Here is a 19,361-nt window from a genome sequence, read left to right as displayed (position 1 = left end):
TCCACACGATCTTGTTGACTCTAGTAGATACTACCCATGCCCTCTATAAGAGTCAGGAGTTCTCATGACCATCTTTCTGGATGTTATACTCTTTGTGGGCAGGAATCATGACTTACTTATTTTTTGTATTTCCCCGAAGAGCTTGAGGCAGTATTGAGCAAATGTAATGCTCACCAAGTGTGTGATGAATGAGCAAAGTGGCTGATATACTCATCTCCTGGGCACTGAGTATGGATAAGTGATGGTTATCATCATGGACAACCCCTCATTTAAAGGGGGGCTTCCATCCTGAGGCCATATGAGCCCAGGAAATAGAAAAGGATGGGACTCTGCCAGGAGAGGCAGTCCTATCTATACAGCTTCTCCTAGCACTTGATACATCTTGACTGCACATTTCATGTTATCATTCTGATCCCACAGCAATAATCTCATTACAAATGATTTTTATTCAAATGGCTCCTCTTGTTGTCTGTGCCTGTGTTATGCTTGCCTTCCCCTATTCGGCTCATCCTTCTATCCCTTTCTTTTCTGAAATAGCACATTGTTCCTGTTTTTGGCCAGAGGGATCCACACAATTCCCTCCTGAGATTGTTCTCCATAACCACCATGCACTGCAAAATAGCTCTTGGGTATTTTAGATGAGCAAGTTCTGTTCTATTCTGCCCTTACATACATGCTCCCAACCTCATTGGCAATCCTGCACCCACTTGGCCCTGCCTCAAAGCCTATCATTCTAAAGACAGATGCCAAGTCATTTTGCAGTCTGGTTCTGAAGTTAAGTAATGCTGAATAGAAGCTCCTTATCTTTTTTTGGTTCTTGAGCTTTTGCCTAAGATAAGCAAGTTTGATTTCCTCTTGAAAAGTATCAGTCAGGTGAATTCTAAAAGTATAAAACAGGTGAATACCAGGGCTTATATTTCATTCTGCTGTGGGGGAAACCACTCTTACAGTTGCAGAATGGGGGTGGTTGGGGATGAGGAAAGTCTAATCCATAATAAACTGAGGATGAAGAATACATTAGTGGAAAAAATGGCAGAATGGAGATTGGGTCTTGGAGGTTACTAAGTTCAAACTCAATAGTATTGATATCATATTCTTGGCCATTAACTGCTAGATGCCTTACACACTCTACTGGATCTGAATTAATCCTGATTTAGCCTCCTTCCTCCTTGACAAGACGGAAGAGAGAGATATGGACATTTCTAGTGCAAAAATGTCTTATGATCTTCATAGCAACATAGGTACTTGGCTCTGTTACTTAGAAAACAGAAAAAATCATTCTAGAACAAAATTTATTATAATAATTATCATCATAGTTTCAGTATCATTATTTTGTGAAATCATGTCAGAGAATTCTGGCTGGAAACAATGGAACATGAACCAGAATCTTTGAGCAGGCTTTCTCTGGCACAAAGCCATGATGCTGCTTGTTCAAACTCGCTGAGGCCATGTCCTTGGCCAATATGCTGGAAGTGGGAAATGATTTCCATGTTTCCCCCTCTCCTTATATCGGCACAGAGATGAAGTTGTAAAAAAAAAAAAAAAAAAAAAAAAAAAAAAACTTGATGAAAATTTGGAAAACAGAAAGAGAGATATTGTATCACTGCCTACCAGGTGAACTTTCCTTTATTATTATTATTATTATTATGGCCCAAGGAATCCCGGGCTGGGATCAACATTATTGCCATACACTGAAGACCTCTTCTGCATTCTGTCTTTTCCAGTTCTTATTTTTCTGCTCTGTTATCATGACTTTCTCTTGCCTGTGGAGTAGCATGGTTTATGTTGATACAGAAAGCAGAGATGCTGTGGACAATCGTAACTAATATGCTACACCAGCGGAGATAAACTAAAATGGGAAAGGTGCAGAGGGAAGGACTGTGATGCTGGCTTTCTTTCACATTGTGCTTTACCTGCACATTCTGGGTTGTCTTCATTAAAGTTGATTGCAAAGTCATGAGAGACCTAGACACCGATTAAAATTTAAAAAACAGGAAGAAAGGAGAATTACAACTTTAATCCAGTAAGAAGGCACTGGGGTTTAGAGTTTGCAAACAAATGCCCATTACATTCATTATGTGTTAAGCAGCAGGAACTATTTCAAGCCTTTACACAATCAGTATGAGATGGAGGGTGAATTCTAAGCTTCCTGTGGAGTTGAGGTGACAGGAAGATTTTCTAGAATCAGATAAATGCTGTCAGGAGGGGAGAATAAGGCTTATAAAAAAATCCAAGAAAAGATTTCAGAAATATAACTTCAAATAGCTGCTAGATAGAACTGGCCACAGACTGGAGGCTTAGATTTGGCTGAGCTCTATTTGGACCCAGTGATTAAAACAAAAATAAAAACAAAAAAACTCAATAACCCAAGCTGTCTGCTCAAGATAGCGATGGTTATAAAAGCTTCAGCTAAGCAGCTGACACTTAAGAATCATTAACATGATATGCAGAACTACAGGGCAGGAGGATTTTCACATACCTACAGGTAAAACAGACTACACTCTACTTTTGGAAACATAATAAAGTAATATACTTTGCCATATTTCAACACAAATTCCTCTACCTGGCAGAACCTATGCACAAGGTCAAATAACATATTGTTTACTTTTTTCTTTACAAAAACCTGATAAAACAAGATAGATGTTCTGTTCTGGCATCTGGACATTTTTATTGAATCATTTGGTATTTTATGGAGAATTTCATTTCAAAGGATATTTCCAAGCTCTGACTCTTTTGGGTATCTATAAAATAGGTCACTGTGTTAAAAGACACCTGTTTTCTTAGTGGGAGGTGATCGGTGATGCACTCAGTGCTTATCCTATTCCCTTGCTCTTAGCACTTCCAGGGAAGCCAGCTGACTTCAGTCATCTTATTTGCTTTGTTTACCTTAAGTTTTTTCCTGGCCTCCAGGGCCTGCCTTGCTTGCCCAAGTGACAGGCTAAAAGTGACCCTTGGGAGTAATCAGTAATTAACAGGAGGTGATGTATACATACCCCAGCTCCCTTATCCCTTGGGGTCCCTGTGTGCTGTATATTGTCTCCTAGGGTTCTTCAGCAGAGTTAAGCACCAGTTGCCAACAGCGGTAACTGACTTGATAATATACTCTATGCTGATTTCCACTTCCCAACCTCTATTGTGGTTTCCTCCACCTTTCAAATAAACTATTTGCATCCAAACCCTTCTCTCAAGATCTGTTTCTGAGGAAGTGTAAACTAAGACAGAGGTGCTTGTGTTTCAGTTTCAATGCATACTCTGTGATTTTGTCCTAAGAAGTAAATTGTGGCAACCTTGTAAACTCTCCGGGGGGCACCTGAGCTGCTCAAATCATCAGTGCTTGTCTGAGGAATGGGAGAAATTAGGGGACCGGAAATATATCTGGGGACCAGAAATGGGGAAATGTGAGAGATGCCCATTGAAACAAGAATAACCAGGGGATTTTGCTGACAGGAAGGATGGAGTTAGGGGATCAAGTGAACAAGAGGACTTCAGAAAACAGCAAGAAGGATTAGTTACTCCAGGAAGGGAACAAAAAAGATGTCATTAGTGAGAAAAAGGTATGGTGCATAGCTTTGTCCTCAGCCCTGTTGGGCCAACCTGAGGCTGGAAGACCACCTGGTGGGGATGTGGTGAAAACTCAAGAATCCCTGGGTAGTTGGGCTGATGGCTATTGAACTATTCAGCAGCTCTATGAAGAAAGTGGGCATTCACCTGTTTACATTCCTGATTTGAAGGGGCCTATATCTCCTCAGCTCCAGCTTATTCTTGTATAGGTCATCTTTTAATCTTAGTGTTGCCAGGCCTTTCGGGTTTTCAAGAGAAGCCAGAAATCCGACATTTTATATGCAATTGCTGAATTCGTTTTTTAAAAGTGTGTCAAATATAACATATTTGTAGCCTGAATAATGTCTACAGGCCACCAGTTGATAATTCTTGTTCTATATTCTTTCTCTCCACAAGCTCTATTTCTAATAAATGCTTCTAGAATTATGTAGCTATGCCCAGCAGGAAGGCCAGTGTGGAATACAAGGCAAAAAAGGAGAACAAGTCAGGGAGACAAGACATTTCATCCACTGTTCACTCTAGGAGGGACAGGGAGATTGATTTCCTCTTTCCAAAAGGATATGTAAGCGGAAAGCCCTTTATGTGATGGCTCTAGTGAGGGAGCAAATGTCAGCATCTACCTCCTCACCTGTGGCTCAGACACAACCAGTAAAAGAGAAATTGAGGATTGGGCAGTGTTGTTTGTACTTAGCTCAGACCTCAGAGGCACTGGTAAGGTGGAGGCTAGGGCAGGTACCCTGCTGTCTCTCCAAGGCCCTGTCCACCTAGTGGGCACGAGTTCTCTGTGGAGAATGTTCTACAGGAGCATCTAGAATATCACAGTAGTGTCTCAGCCTCATCACAGTGCAAATTTATCTATACACAATCTTTGCCTTTTTTCTGTCATGAGAAATCATTATCAAAACCAAATAGGATTCCAATGTCTTCATAAGAACATTTCAGCTTCCCAATTCTCTAACTCATAATAGTTCTTTCTTCACAACTTCTCTGTGTCTCCCATACAAGACTTGGACTTGGAGACTTGGGATAAGGAAGTTTGTAGACTCCATTGTCACAGACTTTCCCAGTTGGCATTGCCAATAGAATTCTATTGCCTAGGGGATATATGAATGGATAGGTTCTGAGCCCATGGAGATCAACTTCTTGAGTGTTTTCTCAGACTCTGACCACATTTATAAGAAACTAAACAATGAAACTCCTCATCTGGACCTCTGAGAAGACCCATCCAAAATACCAGGAGATAGGGTTTCATCAAGAGACAGGCCCTGGGGAGTTAATCTCACTGATTCTGAAGACAATTTCTGACTCTTTATGCCCTACTGACATAGTTATGTCAGAGTCAAGAGAGTGAGACTGCTGCAAAGAAAACCGAAGTTATCTTTTGACCACGGTGAAGTGGAAGAAGATCCCATCTCCACTCACTCACCGTGTACTCTGGAGGTATCCTGGCACCAAACCCAAAGGCAGGGAACATTTTGTCACTGAAACCAAAATGAAGAAAAGAAAAAACAAGAAGTTGCTTAATTTATTCATTTAATGAGGAAGAAAACATGAACCTACATTACTAGGTTACTAGGCCATGTTGCTATGCCAGTGCTGACTCATGCTTCTTGATTGTCTGTGGTGATGGGGGTAGCAATAGCATGGATAATTAAAATCAAGAAATAACCCCTTAAGTTCATTACAGTCATTAGTCTACAACTTCCTCCCTTAATTTTTTTGTTAGATTCTATACTAAGAAATAAAATGGCCCTACCCTTTCATCAATGGCCTCCATTTCAACTTTGAACTTTCTGTTTCCTTTGAAAAGTGACCATGAACTAGGTAACTGTTAGGGTTGACTGTGTTAGAACCTTTTGTATGTATCATCTTTTAAAATACTTACAGGGAGAGATTGTTATTCCTCTTCTGCAGGTGGGGAAAGGCCTTGAGAGGTAAAGTGACTTGTCCAAGATCATGCCACTAATTAGAGCTAGAGTTCAAATACAGATAAGACTGAATCCAAATGGATATTAAAAAGCAATGGGGCCAGGTGCAGTGGCTCACTCCTGTAATCCCAGAACTTTGGGAGGCCGAGGTGGGTAGATCACTTGAGGCCAGGAGTTCAAGACCAGTCTGGCCAACATGGAGAAGCCCCATCTCTATTAAAATACAAAAATTAGCTGGGCGTGGTGGTGCACTCCTGTAATCCCAGCTACTCAGGAGGCTGAGGCATAAGAGAATTGCTTGAACCCTGGAGGCGGAGGTTGCAGTGAGCTAAGACTGCACCATTGCACTCCAGCCTGGGTAATAGACCAAGACTCCATCTCAAAACAAAACCAAAAAGAAGCAGTGAAAGCTTGTAAGTTTGGCTAATTTGACAGAGCTTTGTTCCCTCTACAGGACTCATTGTACCCACCACCTTATCACATACAAGCGGTGATAAGTTGTTTACACGTCTTTTCTTGTTTTTTGAACTCAAAGAGACCCTGTCTTTGGCATTAAAATCTTTATATCTCCACTGTCCTCTGCCTCAACTGCCCCCTGCCCCACCATTTATTATAGTACTTGTCATGGAAGGTGTGCTCAATAGTTAATGAATACATAATCCATGAATTTTAATTATTAAAATGTGGCTATGAAAAGAAGGGAGGATTCTTGTGAAAATCTGAGAATCACTTACATATCCTTTGGTTTGAGTTATGCACACTGGAGATTCCTTCTTAATTATTCATTCACATATATTGGATCTTTTTTTATTTTTTATTTTTTATTTTTATTATTATACTTTAGGTTTTAGGGTACATGTGCACAATGTGCAGGTTTGTTACATATGTATCCATGTGTCATGTTGGTGTGCTGCACCCATTAACTCGTCATTTAGCATTAGGTATATCTCCTAATGCTGTCCCTGTCACCTCCCCCCACCCCACAACAGTCCCCGGAGTGTGATGTTCCCCTTCCTTTGTCCATGAGTTCTCATTGTTCAATTCCCACCTATGAGTGAGAACATGCGGTGTTTGGTTTTTTGTCCTTACGATAGTTTACTGAGAATGATGGTTTCCAGTTTCATCCATGTCCCTACAAAGGACATGAACTCATCATTTTTTATGGCTGCATAGTATTCTATGGTGTATATGTACCACATTCTCTGAATCCAGTCTATCGTTGTTGGACATTTAGGTTGGTTCCAAGTCTTTGCTATTGTGAATAGTGCTGCAATAAACATACGTGTACATGTGTCTTTATAGCAGCATGATTTATAGTCCTTTGGGTATATACCCAGTAATGGGATGGCTGAGTCAAATGGTATTTCTAGTTCTAGATCCCTGAGGAATCGCCACACTGACTTCCACAATGGTTGAACTAGTTTACAGTCCCACCAACAGTGTAAAAGTGTTCCTATTCCTCCACATCCTCTCCAGCACCTGTTGTTTCCTGACTTTTGAATGATGGCCGTTCTAACTGTGAGATGGTATCTCATTGTGGTTTTGATTTGCATTTCTCTGATAGCCAGTGATGATGAGCATTTTTTCATGTGTTTTTTGGCTGCATAAATGTCTTCTTTTGAGAAGTGTCTGTTCATGTCCTTCACCCACTTTTTGATGGTGTTGTTTGTTTTTTTCTTGTAAATTTGTTTGAGTTCATTGTAGATTCTGGATATTAGCCCTTTGTCAGATGAGTAGGTTGCAAAACTTTTCTCCCAGTTTGTAGGTTGCCTGTTCACTCTGATGGTAGTTTCTTTTGCTGTGCAGAAGCTCTTTAGTTCAATTAGATCCCATTTGTCAATTTTGGCTTTTGTTGCCATTCCTTTTGGTGTTTTAGACATGAAGTCCTTGCCCATGCCTAAGCCCTGAATGGTATTGCCTGGGTTTTCTTCTAGGGTTTTTATGGTTTTAGGTCTAACATGTAAGTCTTTAATCCATCTTGAATTAATTTTTGTATAAGGTGTAAGGAAGGGATCCAGTTTCAGCTTTCTACATATGGCTAGCCAGTTTTCCCAGCACCATTTATTAAATAGGGAATCCTTTCCCCATTTCTTGTTTTTGTCAGGTTTGTCAAAGATCAGATAGTTGTAGATATGCGGCATTATTTCTGTGGGCTCTGTTCTGTTCCATTGATCTATGTCTCTGTTTTGGTACCAGTACCATGCTGTTTTGGTTACTGTAGCCTTGTAGTATAGTTTGAAGTCAGGTAGCATGATGCCTCCAGCTTTGTTCTTTTGGCTTAGGATTGACTTGGCGATGCGGGCTCTTTTTTGGTTCCATATGAACTTTAAAGTAGTTTTTTCCAATTCTGTGAAGAAAGTCATTGGTAGCTTGATGGGGATGGCATTGAATCTATAAATTACCTTGGGCAGTATGGCCATTTTCACGATATTGATTCTTCCAACCCATGAGCATGGAATGTTCTTCCATTTGTTTGTATCCTCTTTTATTTCATTGAGCAGTGGTTTGTAGTTCTCCTTGAAGAGGTCCTTCATATCCCTTGTAAGTTGGATTCCTAGGTATTTTATTCTCTTTGAAGCAATTGTGAATGGGAGTTCACTCATGATTTGGCTCTCTGTTTGTCTGTGATTGGTGTACAAGAATGCTTGTGATTTTTGTACATTGATTTTGTATCCTGAGACTTTGCTGAAGCTGCTTATCAGCTTAAGGAGATTTTGGGCTGAGACAATGGGGTTTTCTAGATATACAATCATGTCATCTGCAAACAGGGACAATTTGACTTCCTCTTTTCCTAATTGAATACCCTTTATTTCCTTCTCCTGCCTGATTGCTGTGGCCAGAACTTCCAGCACTATGTTGAATAGGAGTGGTGAGAGAGGGCATCCCTGTCTTGTGCCAGTTTTCAAAGGGAATGCTTCCAGTTTTTGCTGATTCAGTATAATATTGGCTGTGGGTTTGTCATAGATAGCTCTTATTATTTTGAGATACGTCCCATCAATACCTAATTTATTGAGAGTTTTTAGCATGAAGGGTTGTTGAATTTTGTCAAAGGCCTTTTCTGCATCTCTTGAGATAATCATGTGGTTTTTGTCTTTGGTTCTGTTTATATGCTGGATTACATTTATTGATTTGCGTATGTTGAACCAGCCTTGCATCCCAGGGATGACGCCCACTTGATCATGGTGTATAAGCTTTTTGATCAAGCCCACTTGATCATGGTGTATAAGCTGCTGGATTCGGTTTGCCAGTATTTTATTGAGGATTTTTGCATCAATGTTCATCAAGGATATTGGACTGAAATTCTTTTTTTTGGTTGTGTCTCTGCCAGGCTTTGGTATCAGGATGATGCTGGCCTCATAAAATGTGTTAGGGAGGATTCCCTCTTTTTCTATTGATTGGAATAGTTTCAGAAGGAATGGTACCAGTTCTTCCTTGTACCTCTGGTAGAATTAGACTGTGAATCCATCAGTTCCTGGACTCTTTTTGGTTGGTAAGCTATCGATTATTGCCACAATTTTAGAGCCTGTTATTGGTCTATTCAGAGATTCAACTTCTTCCTGGTTTAGTCTTGGGAGGGTGTATGTGTTGAGGAATTTATCCATTTCTTCTAGATTTTCTAGTTTATTTGCATAGAGGTGTTTGTAGTATTCTCTGATGGTAGATTGTATTTCTGTGGGATTGGTGGTGATATCCCCTTTTTCATTTTTTATGGCATCTATTTGATTCTTCTCTCTTTTCTTCTTTATTAGTCTTGCTAGCGGTCTATCAATTTTGTTGATCTTTTCAAAAAACCAGCTCCTGAATTCATTAATTTCTTGAAGGGTTTTTTGTGTCTCTATTTCCTTCAGTTCTTCTCTGATTTTAGTTATTTCTTGCCTTCTGCTAGCTTTTGAATGTGTTTGCTCTTGCTTTTCTAGTTCTTTTAATTGTGATGTTAGGGTGTCAATTTTGGATCTTTCCTGCTTTCTCTTGTGGGCATTTAGTGCTATAAATTTCCTTCTACACACTGCTTTGAATGTGTCCCAGAGATTCTGGTATGTTGTGTCTTTGTTCTCATTGGTTTCAAAGAACATCTTTATTTCTGCCTTCATTTCATTATGAACCCAGTAGTCATTCAGGAGCAGGTTGTTCAGTTTCCATGTAGTTGAGTGGTTTTGAGTGAGTTTCTTGATTCTGAGTTCTAGTTTGATTGCACTGTGGTCTGAGAGACAGTTTGTTATAATTTCTGTTCTTTTACATTTGCTGAGGAGAGCTTTACTTCCAACTATGTGGTCAATTTTGGAATAGGTGTGGTGTGGTGCTGAAAAAAATGTATATTCTGTTGATTTGGGGTGGAGAGTTCTGTAGATGTCTATTAGGTCCACTTTGTGTAGAGCTGAGTTCAATTCCTGGATATCCTTGTTAACTTAGCCTGAGTTCAATTCCTGGATATCCTTGTTAACTTTCTGTCTCGTTGATCTGTCTAATGTTCACAGTAGGGTGTTAAAATCTCCCATTATTATTGTGTGGGAGTTTAAGTCCCTTTGTAGGTCACTCAGGGCTTGCTTTATGAATCTGGGTGCTCCTGTGTTGGGTGCATATATATGTAGGATAGTTAGCTCTTCTTGTTGAATTGATCCCTTTACCATTATGTAATGGCCTTATTTGTCTCTTTTGATCTTTGTTGGTTTAAAATCTATTTTATCAGAGACTAGGATTGCAACCCCTGCCTTTTTTTGTTTTCCATTTGCTTGACAGATCTTCCTCCATCCCTTTATTTTGAGTCTATGTGTGTCTCTGCACGTGAGATGGGTTTCCTGAATACAGCACACTGATGGGTCTTGACTCCTTATCCAATTTGCCAGTCTGTGTCTTTTAATTGGAGCATTTAGCCCATTTACATTTAAAGTTAATATTGTTATGTGTGAATTCGATCCAGTCATTATGACGTTAGTTGGTTATTTTGCTCGTTAGTTGATGCAGTTTCTTCCTAGCCTCGATGATCTTTACAATTTGGCATGTTTTTGCAGTGGCTGGTACTGGTTGTTCCTTTCCATGTTTGGTGCTTCCTTCAGGAGTTCTTTTACGGCAGGCCTGGTGGTGACAAAATCACTCAGCATTTGCTTGTCTGTAAAGTATTTTATTTCTCCTTCACTTATGAAACTTAGTTTGGCTGGATATGAAATTCTGGGTTGAAAATTCTTTTCTTTAAGAATTTTGAATATTGGCCCCCATTCTCTTTTGGCTTGTAGAGTTTCTGCTGAGAGATCAGCTGTTAGTCTGATGGGCTTCCCTTTGTGGGTAACCCGACCTTTCTCTCTGGCCGCCCTTAACATTTTTTCCTTCATTTCAACTTTGGTGAATCTGACAATTATGTGTCTTGGAGTTGGTCTTCTCGAGGAGTATCTTTGTGGCATTCTCTGTATTTCCTGAATCTGAATGTTGGCCTGCCTTGCTAGATTGGGGAAGTTCTCCTGGATAATATCTTGCAGAGTGTTTTCCAACTTGGTTCCATTCTCCCTGTCACTTTCAGGTACACCAATCAGACGTAGGTTTGGTCTTTTCACATAGTCTCATATTTCTTGGAGGTTTTGTTCATTGCTTTTTATTCTTTTTTCTCTAAACTTCCCTTCTTGCTTCATTTCATTCATCTTCCATCACTGATACCCTTTTTTCCAGTTGATCGCATCGGCTACCGAGGCTTCTGCAATCTTCGCGTAGTTCTCAAAACTTGGCTTTCAGCTTCATCAGCTCCTTTAAGCCCTTCTCTCCATTGGTTATTCTGGTTATCCATTCATCTAATTTTTTTTTCAAAGTTTTTAACTTCTTTGCCATTGTTTTGAATTTCCTCCTGCAGCTCAGAGTAGTTTGATCGTCTGAAGCCTTCTTTTCTCAACTCGTCAAAATCATTCTCTGTCCAGCTTTGTTCCATTGGTGGTGAGGAACTGCGTTCCTTTGGAGGAGGAGAGGTGCTCTGCTTTTTAGAGTTTCCAGTTTTTCTGCTCTGTTTTTTCCCCATCTTTGTGGTTTTATCTACTTTTGGTCTTTGATGATGGTGATGTACAGATGGGTTTTTGGTGTGGATGTCCTTTCTGTTTGTTAGTTTTCCTTCTACCAGACAGGACCCTCAGCTGCAGGTCTGTTGGAGTTTGCTAGAGGTGCACTCCAGACCCTGTTTGGCTGAGTGTCAGCAGCAGTGGCTCAAATGGAAATGCAGAAATTACCCATCTTCTGTGTAGCTCACGCTGGGAGCTGTAGACCGGAGCTGTTCCTATTCAGCCATCTTGGCTCCACCCCACATATATTGGATCTTAACTCTAACTTTACTGTACTGTAGTTGATAGGATGGGGAAGAGAATAATCAACATTTATTGATGCATACAATGTACCATCCCCCTGCTAGATGATGTACCTACTTACTAAATTCTCACACAATCCTGGACCCTTCACCTACTTATTATTCTCATTTTACAGGTAAATAGAGCCTCAGAAAGGCTAAGTGGGCTATGGTGATTGCCAGGGAGAATTGTGTGATTCCAAAGCCCATACCTTTCTGTTATACCATTATAATTTAATCATTATGTGTAGTATTAAATGTGGTTTTCTACTGGTACTTCCAGTAATCTGACCCCCTGTCTAGACAACAAATAAGACCCTCTTTAATAGAATGTTGTGCTGTTGGGTGGCTTTTGCCGTAGGGCTCTTGGCAAGGAAATGTCCTTCTCATGTCATCTACCTTTTATTTCTTCTCCCATTAAAGAAATTAACTGAGATTTGTTCTTTGGAACAATTCCTACATTTCCCTGTTCTTGGTATATTCAGTCAATTCAGGTTAGGGCTCACTGTCCTAAACATCTGTAAGGAAAAATGGATGAGCCCCACCAATCCCCAGGCTGACAGAAAAGTCAAAGTAGCAAAGCTAGATTCTCCTTTATCACCACCTGACTGATTAAGAGCTCATTACTAGCCAATGATGGTTTTGACAAAACTTTACCAAAACATAGCCAACTGTATCGAATTTGGGGTTAGGGGCTGGGTGATACTAGGAAGCTGGAATTCTTTGAAATCAGTCTAAATTCTCCAGAAAATCACCAACTCCCACTTCTCCTCACTGTTGGGTCAATCCAGGCTTTGTGGTGCATTGCATCTAGCAGATATTAGATAAGGTATTAATGTGGGTAAATAGAGACTCACAACAGCTTATGAAGGATTAACTATAGGTAGGAGAAAATATATTTCTGGGTCCTTGGACATACTGAACTACTTTGCCTCAGCAATTCCTCCTTAAACAAAACAAGCATGGGCTGATGTGAGAAGAGATCTGTGAGGGGGATTTTAGGGTACTTTCTAGTTAAGCCTGAAGTAAGGCTTTTCTGGGTGGAGGATGGATCCTGGTCCTTCACACTCGAAGATGACCCAGAAGTCAAATAGAGAAACTGGGAGTCTTCACACCCTTATTTTCTTTTTTTGATGAGTTTAGGAGGGGTAAGCTCTAACATTCCATCCATTTCTAATCCCTATGGTGTTCTAGCGTTAATGATATTCCTTTTATACTTTCTAAGCCACTCTTGGGGATTCAAAGTTTGCTGAGCATGATGTAGTGTTATGTAATTGAGTTTCAAGAGTAGGAAGGTAGGGAAAATGCCTCACCTGCAAGGGGAATAATTAATGAGCCAGGAGGGATAAATTCTCTGAACTTACCCACCAGAAAGCCTCTAACTAATAAACACACTAAAGAAAAAGTTTTAAGCCTAAGAGCAATGGATTTAAACATCCATTTTCTCTGTTTTAAAATAAAACTAGGCAGAGATGAGTCTTACTATACAAGAAGTAAAAGAATGCAAGTTGAATACAAAAGAAAGCATCTGTATACTAATGCTTTAAGAACTCAAGATTGGATCCACTCAGCACCCAGCAAAGGGCCATTTAGCAACTGTTGGGAAAATGATTGACAAAGATGGACAATCTGGAAAATTCAGGGGTATATTACCACAAGGGTAAAGGCAATGTTTCTTATAACCAGAATAAAATAGTATAAAATACAATTAAAAAAAAAACCTATGTGCTTCAATGGTAATGAGTAAGCTGTCCCGACCTTCTTAGGGAATGACTGTTGTCAAATGACCTCCAGATGGAAGATTTATTTTTAACCACCATTTTCCCCTTTCTGTTAAGGAAGATTTTGAGATAAATCAAAACATTAATAAATGTACAGAAAAATTACTTTATCCACAATGAAATGAAGCTCAGCGCAATGTGGCATCTCAGGGCACCTAGACATTTAATAAAAACTGTTCTCTAAAGCAGAGATCTTAAAACTGGGGTACCTGGAAATCCAAAGCACTTCTGGGGATATGAGGACATGGCTTTTTCTTTTTTTTTAAAGGGAAATCAATATTCAGTTCCTCTACATCCATATGTATTTTTTGCTGAAATTGATATTCCGGGAATGCCTGTGATGGAGAGACCTGTTCTCCATTCATACCTTCCCTTTCACTTAGCCTTCTCTTTTACTTATTCTGAATCTTAACCATCATAGTCCATTGCTCCAGAGTGTAAAAACTCCATAGCATCATATAGAAGAAGAATAATTCTAAACATGAATGATTCACTAGGGGAAAAAATCCTTTTGCAAGTCAGGTAGTTGCCAAGTTTTGCTTTAAGTAAATTTTGGCAGGTGCTGATGTCAGCTGGTAGATCATTGAAGAAAACATTTTGATGATTGGCCATTATGTAATTTTTTTGGTATATAACTTGAAAGAATTGAGTAATACTGCTAGTCAAGTTATTTATTTCCATATACTTATTTATAAGAACAGGTTTTCTTAGTATTTACATTGATAAGGGCAAAAAACTGAGTTAGAATTGATGCTTGACTCTCCCATTCTAGTAATATGTAGCACTTATCCACAGGTCTATAAATGAATTGGAAAAACACCCCATTATCTGTTTCAGTAAGAGCTGATTTCTGATAGGTTTTTATAGGCAAAAATTATACTGAAATTTCTAGTACATTTATGTTCTTTTGATCAATTATGCACTAGTAATAATTGTAATAAAAACTCAGATTTTTAAAAATACTTTGAATCTTTTCATCTTAGAAATTTTTAGAAACTAAAAAATTTTAAATTTATATTTTTATTACAGAAATATACAGTGATTATAACAGAATTTCAAACCAATTTTATTAAGATACATTAGGATAAAATTTTGGGGGGAAGAGAATGGAAATATAAGTTGATGAAAAGGAAGAGACAATTACAATTCTCAGCTCACATTGAAGAGCTTGCTTATTTTTTACAAAATGGATAATGGTGGATATCAAATAATTACGGCATTTAGATTCTACTTGACACAGTCACAAGAGTTATGTAAGAGTTTTATTATAAAATGTCCAAACTTACAACACATTAGAATTTTCATTCTTTGTCACTATATAAACTCATGATGAAAAATGTCAGATTTCAATGAAAAAATGTGACAGCTATACATTTTAATAATTTTTTTAAAAGTACATGAGCAAAAATATTTTAAAGATCATTGGTCCAAAGTAAACTTTGGAACTGACACTATGGTTCTGTCTCCCTTTGTGTTCAGATCATTTTTAAAACGTAAATCTAGGGTATTAAAGATAATAGCCTCTGCCATTTATTGAGTATTTATAATAGGTAGAACCTGTGTTAGTCAGCTGCTTTATATATAATCCTTATAACTGCTCTGCAAGGGAAGTGATACATCTTCAATTTACAATGAAGAAAACCAAGGCCCATATAATGTGAATCTTATGACAACAGAGGTAGCAGAACTGGGGTTTGAACCTAGGTCTACCTGTCACCAGTTCCCCATGCTCTCTCTATCATCCCTGTTGACTCTGTCCTCATAGAAGGCTTGTCTGGTGTAATAATTCAGAAAAAGGAGAACAAATCCATCCACATCCTAATAACAACAAAGCTGAAGGCCAAATTCTGATCAGCCCAGAAATTATCACCCTCAGGATTCCCTCCTTGACCACCCCTCTTCCCACAAAGGATAGAGTTAGCCCTTCCTTCTTTTATACAGTTCCCATCCCGACACAGGGCAACACTTCCCCGGCCATGCTGGGCTGTAATTTATTTACATGTGTTTCTCCCCAATGAGATTGTGGGCTACGTGGGGAAAAATTGTGCTTCATTAATTTTTTTGACTTTACAGCTCCCCATGAGGTGTTTGGGGCTTAAGTAGATGCTGCATAGGACCTTAGCCATTGCATCTGAGCCATCTCTCATGATTTAACACTGGGTCTCAACCCTGGATACCTAGCAGGATAAAGAATTCTAATTTCCAGGATGCACACCAGACAGTTAAAACAGAGATTCTGGGGTGGGGTGCAGGCATCGTCACATTTTAAGGCTTTTCAAATGGCTTCAATGTACAGCCAAGGCTGAGAACCACTGACTGATGTACAGTGGAAAAGGTAGCATGTGATTTGAACTGTCTTCTCATCACTAAGCAACTGCTCTACACTTGAAAATACCTGTCAGATTGGGTTTCAGTTCTAACTTTGTCTTCTCGTACCATAACTAGCATACCATGGAGAAACCATGCCTTGGTTTCTGATATCTGTCTCATTCTGGGGTAGACGTTTCTATAAAACGGCAATCCATATTTCCAAGAAATGTACGCATTCAGTTTCTGTACTGCCTTGATAGCAGATAGACCATGCTTTTTATTAGAGAACATTTCAGGTTTTCAGAGACCCATATCCCTGCTGGCCCCAAGGAAAAGGTGTCACCTTGGCTTTGAGCAGACTAGGGAGACCAGGATACAGGAGCTGGAGAAGTGCTACAACTTGAGCTTGTGTGGGCCCGTGTGTGTGTGTGTGTGTGTGTGTGTGTGCGCGCACACACACATACATGCGTGTGCTTTTGTGTGTGTGTACAAGTAATTGCGCTGGAGTGGGTGGTCAAAGGCAGAGGAAATGAGCAGCACCATCTCTTTCAGAGGCTGAAGGATAGAACAGGCAGGCAGGCTTGAGGACGAGCTGTCTGTGGGAAGCTTTCCTTCAGGGCCATCCTGAAAAGAGTTTTATGCATCTCTCAAGCTGTTCTACCTCATGGATCACCTCATAATGACCTGGTAGCAATGACTGTACAAGGCAAAAAGAAAACTCTTGGCTGCCAGAGGCTGGGAGGAATTTCTAAGGCTCATGGGGATTAGAAACCTCTGTGTCACTGCAGGAGGGGGAACAATGCCTTCTGTCAGTTTTTATTCAAGTGTTTCTTTTTGAGCACCAACCACACTGACTTTGATGTGAGAATAAATTAATTCCAGAGCCCCGACTTGAAATTTCCTGACTCTGCCTGTCTGTTGTCTATCCACCCACACAAAGGAGAAACAGCGGAACCTTGTCAGTTTTCAAGTGAGCAGCTTGCAGTACACATTCTTCTAGGGAGCTTTTTTAAAGGAGCATTGGAGTTTTTCAATCCTCCTTTTTCTTCCTTAAGTATTTGCCCATTTTAATGTTGAGCTGCTTTCTTTATATGGAAAAAAGAATTGCTCCACTGAGCTGTAGAAACTTGATTTGCTTGGTCAGTTGGGGATGACAATGTCGATCTTACTCTATTAAAATTTTTAAAACAATCATTTATGATGATTCTTCATGTAACTCTTAAGGTTTCATATCTTATTTTTATATTGAATCTGCATTTTTGAGGGAACAAAAATGCTCCCCAGACTTTGTCTGGCTCACAAAGGTATAAAAGCTTTACAAGATATACATGCCACTCCGACTATAGTCTCTGCATTTTGCATGTGAGGCAATCAGGAAATGGAGACGTTCAGCAGCTTCTTCCAGATCATCCACTAAATCTGCGGAACTAGAATAAGGGCTCTGAGGCTTACTATCTTCTTTTCTGGAAAACCCATCAGTCTTCTCTTTGTAATTTATTATTAGACTGCTTTCTTCCCTGCAGATTCAGAGTTAACTTTTTAATTAAGCATCTACTGTTTGACATTTGTGTTAAGTGCATTTACCTACTTTATCTTTTGCAAGCATTTCAAAATTGAAATGTTGAGAATCCTGAAGATACTCTCCCCCTTCTTGTCTCTCAACATGTACACACATTATACTAGATTACTAATGTGTGTATGCATCTGTGTGTGTGATATAAAGAAGGAAGAAAATTCTTGTTTTTTTGTCTTGGGGACGTTTGGAGAAGTTTCCAATGTAGTGGATGCAATTGGCCAGTCTTTTCTTTCCCTGGTGGAAATCTTCATATGATATAAACCTCTCTAGGAACCCCCTCCCCCACCGCCTGCAGTGGGGCTTGAAGAAATCAGTGTTGAAATTCAAGTTATCTTCATAGCCAATACCTCAAGATTAAGTATAAGAGGTATTTTTCCAAAAAGATAATTTAAAATAACTTTTGACTCCTTTCCTGGATGTACAGGACAGGGAGTATCAGCAAGGGCCTAATGTTTAAAACTCTTTGATTTTACTGGACCTGTTCATTCATTCCCCAACTGACTTTGTACTACATTTGAGTCACTGGTGATGACCAAGCTGAATTCAGAGACACAGGCAGGCAGGAGACTGACTGCACCTTTCCGATTGCCCTGTCCTATTAGTTTCTCTGTACATTCTAGTCCTTAAAATGTGTCATTTCCCATGGTGTGGAGGATAACAGGTTTTTAGTACGATTATCGCCAATTATGACACTAGAAAGAACAGAAATCATGCTATCTTACAAAATTCCTCTGAAACCTAAAGGATAGAGTTGCTTTCTTTATTTTTCTGGTTTGAAAGCTCAATTTGTCACTGCTCATTACTAACTAGGCTTGGTTTACAATCACACCAGGGAGTTAACTGAGATTTACACATATTTATATTTACATTGGTTTCACTTCAAAAAGCTTTCCTTATGCATGCACCTAAATTCCTTTACTTCATTCTAAAACTACTGGAAAGGCAGAATACATTCAGTTTAACGTAATTTATGTAAGATACTCCTTACAGGGTATTTTCTTGGTAGGAAAGGTCAATATTTATCATCAAGTAAGAATAAATAGAACATTGATTTGATCTTAAAATCATGTTTTCTATATACATACATGCAAACATACACACGCACCTGGCTACATACATGTGCCACACCCTCTGCTGAAGTTACCAATAGCTTTTGAGGTCAGTGAAGCATAGCGATTATAGGCTAAGCTGCGGAGTGGGTAGACCTGGGCTCAAGTCCTGCCTCTGGCTACGTGATAGTGCACAAATTACTTAACCTCCTGTACAGTATTCCCTTCTCTTAAGGAATACATACTATATAAGGGTTAATGTGAGGATCAGATGTAATAATGTCTAATAGACCTGTGCTTCTACAACTCTAAAGTATACAAAAATCATCTGGGGATCTTGTTAAATGCAGATTCAAATTCAGTAGGTTAAGAATGCTGCTAGTGCATAAGCAATTTTGAGTAGCAAGGCACATGCTAAGACTTCACAAAATGGAAACCAAAATTGCTATCCAATCGTCTTGCAAGCCAATTGAGAGAAGAAGTCTGAGAAAGGATTTTGTTTGGTGACCAGCATGAGCAAGGTACAAACTTAGTTTTTATAGTACAGAGGGAATGAAACTTTTGAAGCCACTACATAAGGAGCTACTAGACTTAATTGCCACTTCCTGCCTAGGATCAGCCGAAGACCATCTGAACCCACATGAGAGATGATAAGGCTCCAAATGTCCTGAAACCTCTTACCTGTCATAGTCTTGGCAAATCTCCCCCACAGCTACCAAAGCTTTCAGATACTCATTGGGTTGGTAAGGGTGGATGTAGTGCAAGGAACAGCTGTTCCTGGGGTCCCCGTTTGAGGCAGTGAAATCTATAGCTACCTAAAAGAGAAAAATACAAGAAAAG

At 39.4% G+C, this 19,361-nt stretch overlaps 1 protein-coding gene across 1 annotated transcript in view; it reads right to left on the bottom strand.

Moving 5' to 3' along the window:
• Positions 1 to 19,361, bottom strand: part of CPNE4 (copine 4) — a 531,957-nt gene that overhangs the window by 15,806 nt on the left and 496,790 nt on the right. Inside the window, exons 13-15 of the mRNA XM_003265221.4 lie at positions 19,203 to 19,336; positions 4,988 to 5,042; positions 1,914 to 1,965 (exon numbers count right to left, since the gene is read on the bottom strand). Coding sequence (XP_003265269.1) covers positions 1,914 to 1,965; positions 4,988 to 5,042; positions 19,203 to 19,336 — 241 coding nt within the window. The remainder of the gene's footprint in view (positions 1 to 1,913; positions 1,966 to 4,987; positions 5,043 to 19,202; positions 19,337 to 19,361) is intronic.

Source organism: Nomascus leucogenys, chromosome 8, assembly GCF_006542625.1.
Source record: "Nomascus leucogenys isolate Asia chromosome 8, Asia_NLE_v1, whole genome shotgun sequence".
Taxonomy (NCBI): Eukaryota; Metazoa; Chordata; class Mammalia; order Primates; family Hylobatidae; genus Nomascus; species Nomascus leucogenys.
The sequence above is the reverse complement of the archived record's forward strand: the minus strand, read 5'-3'. Positions and strand labels throughout refer to the sequence as shown.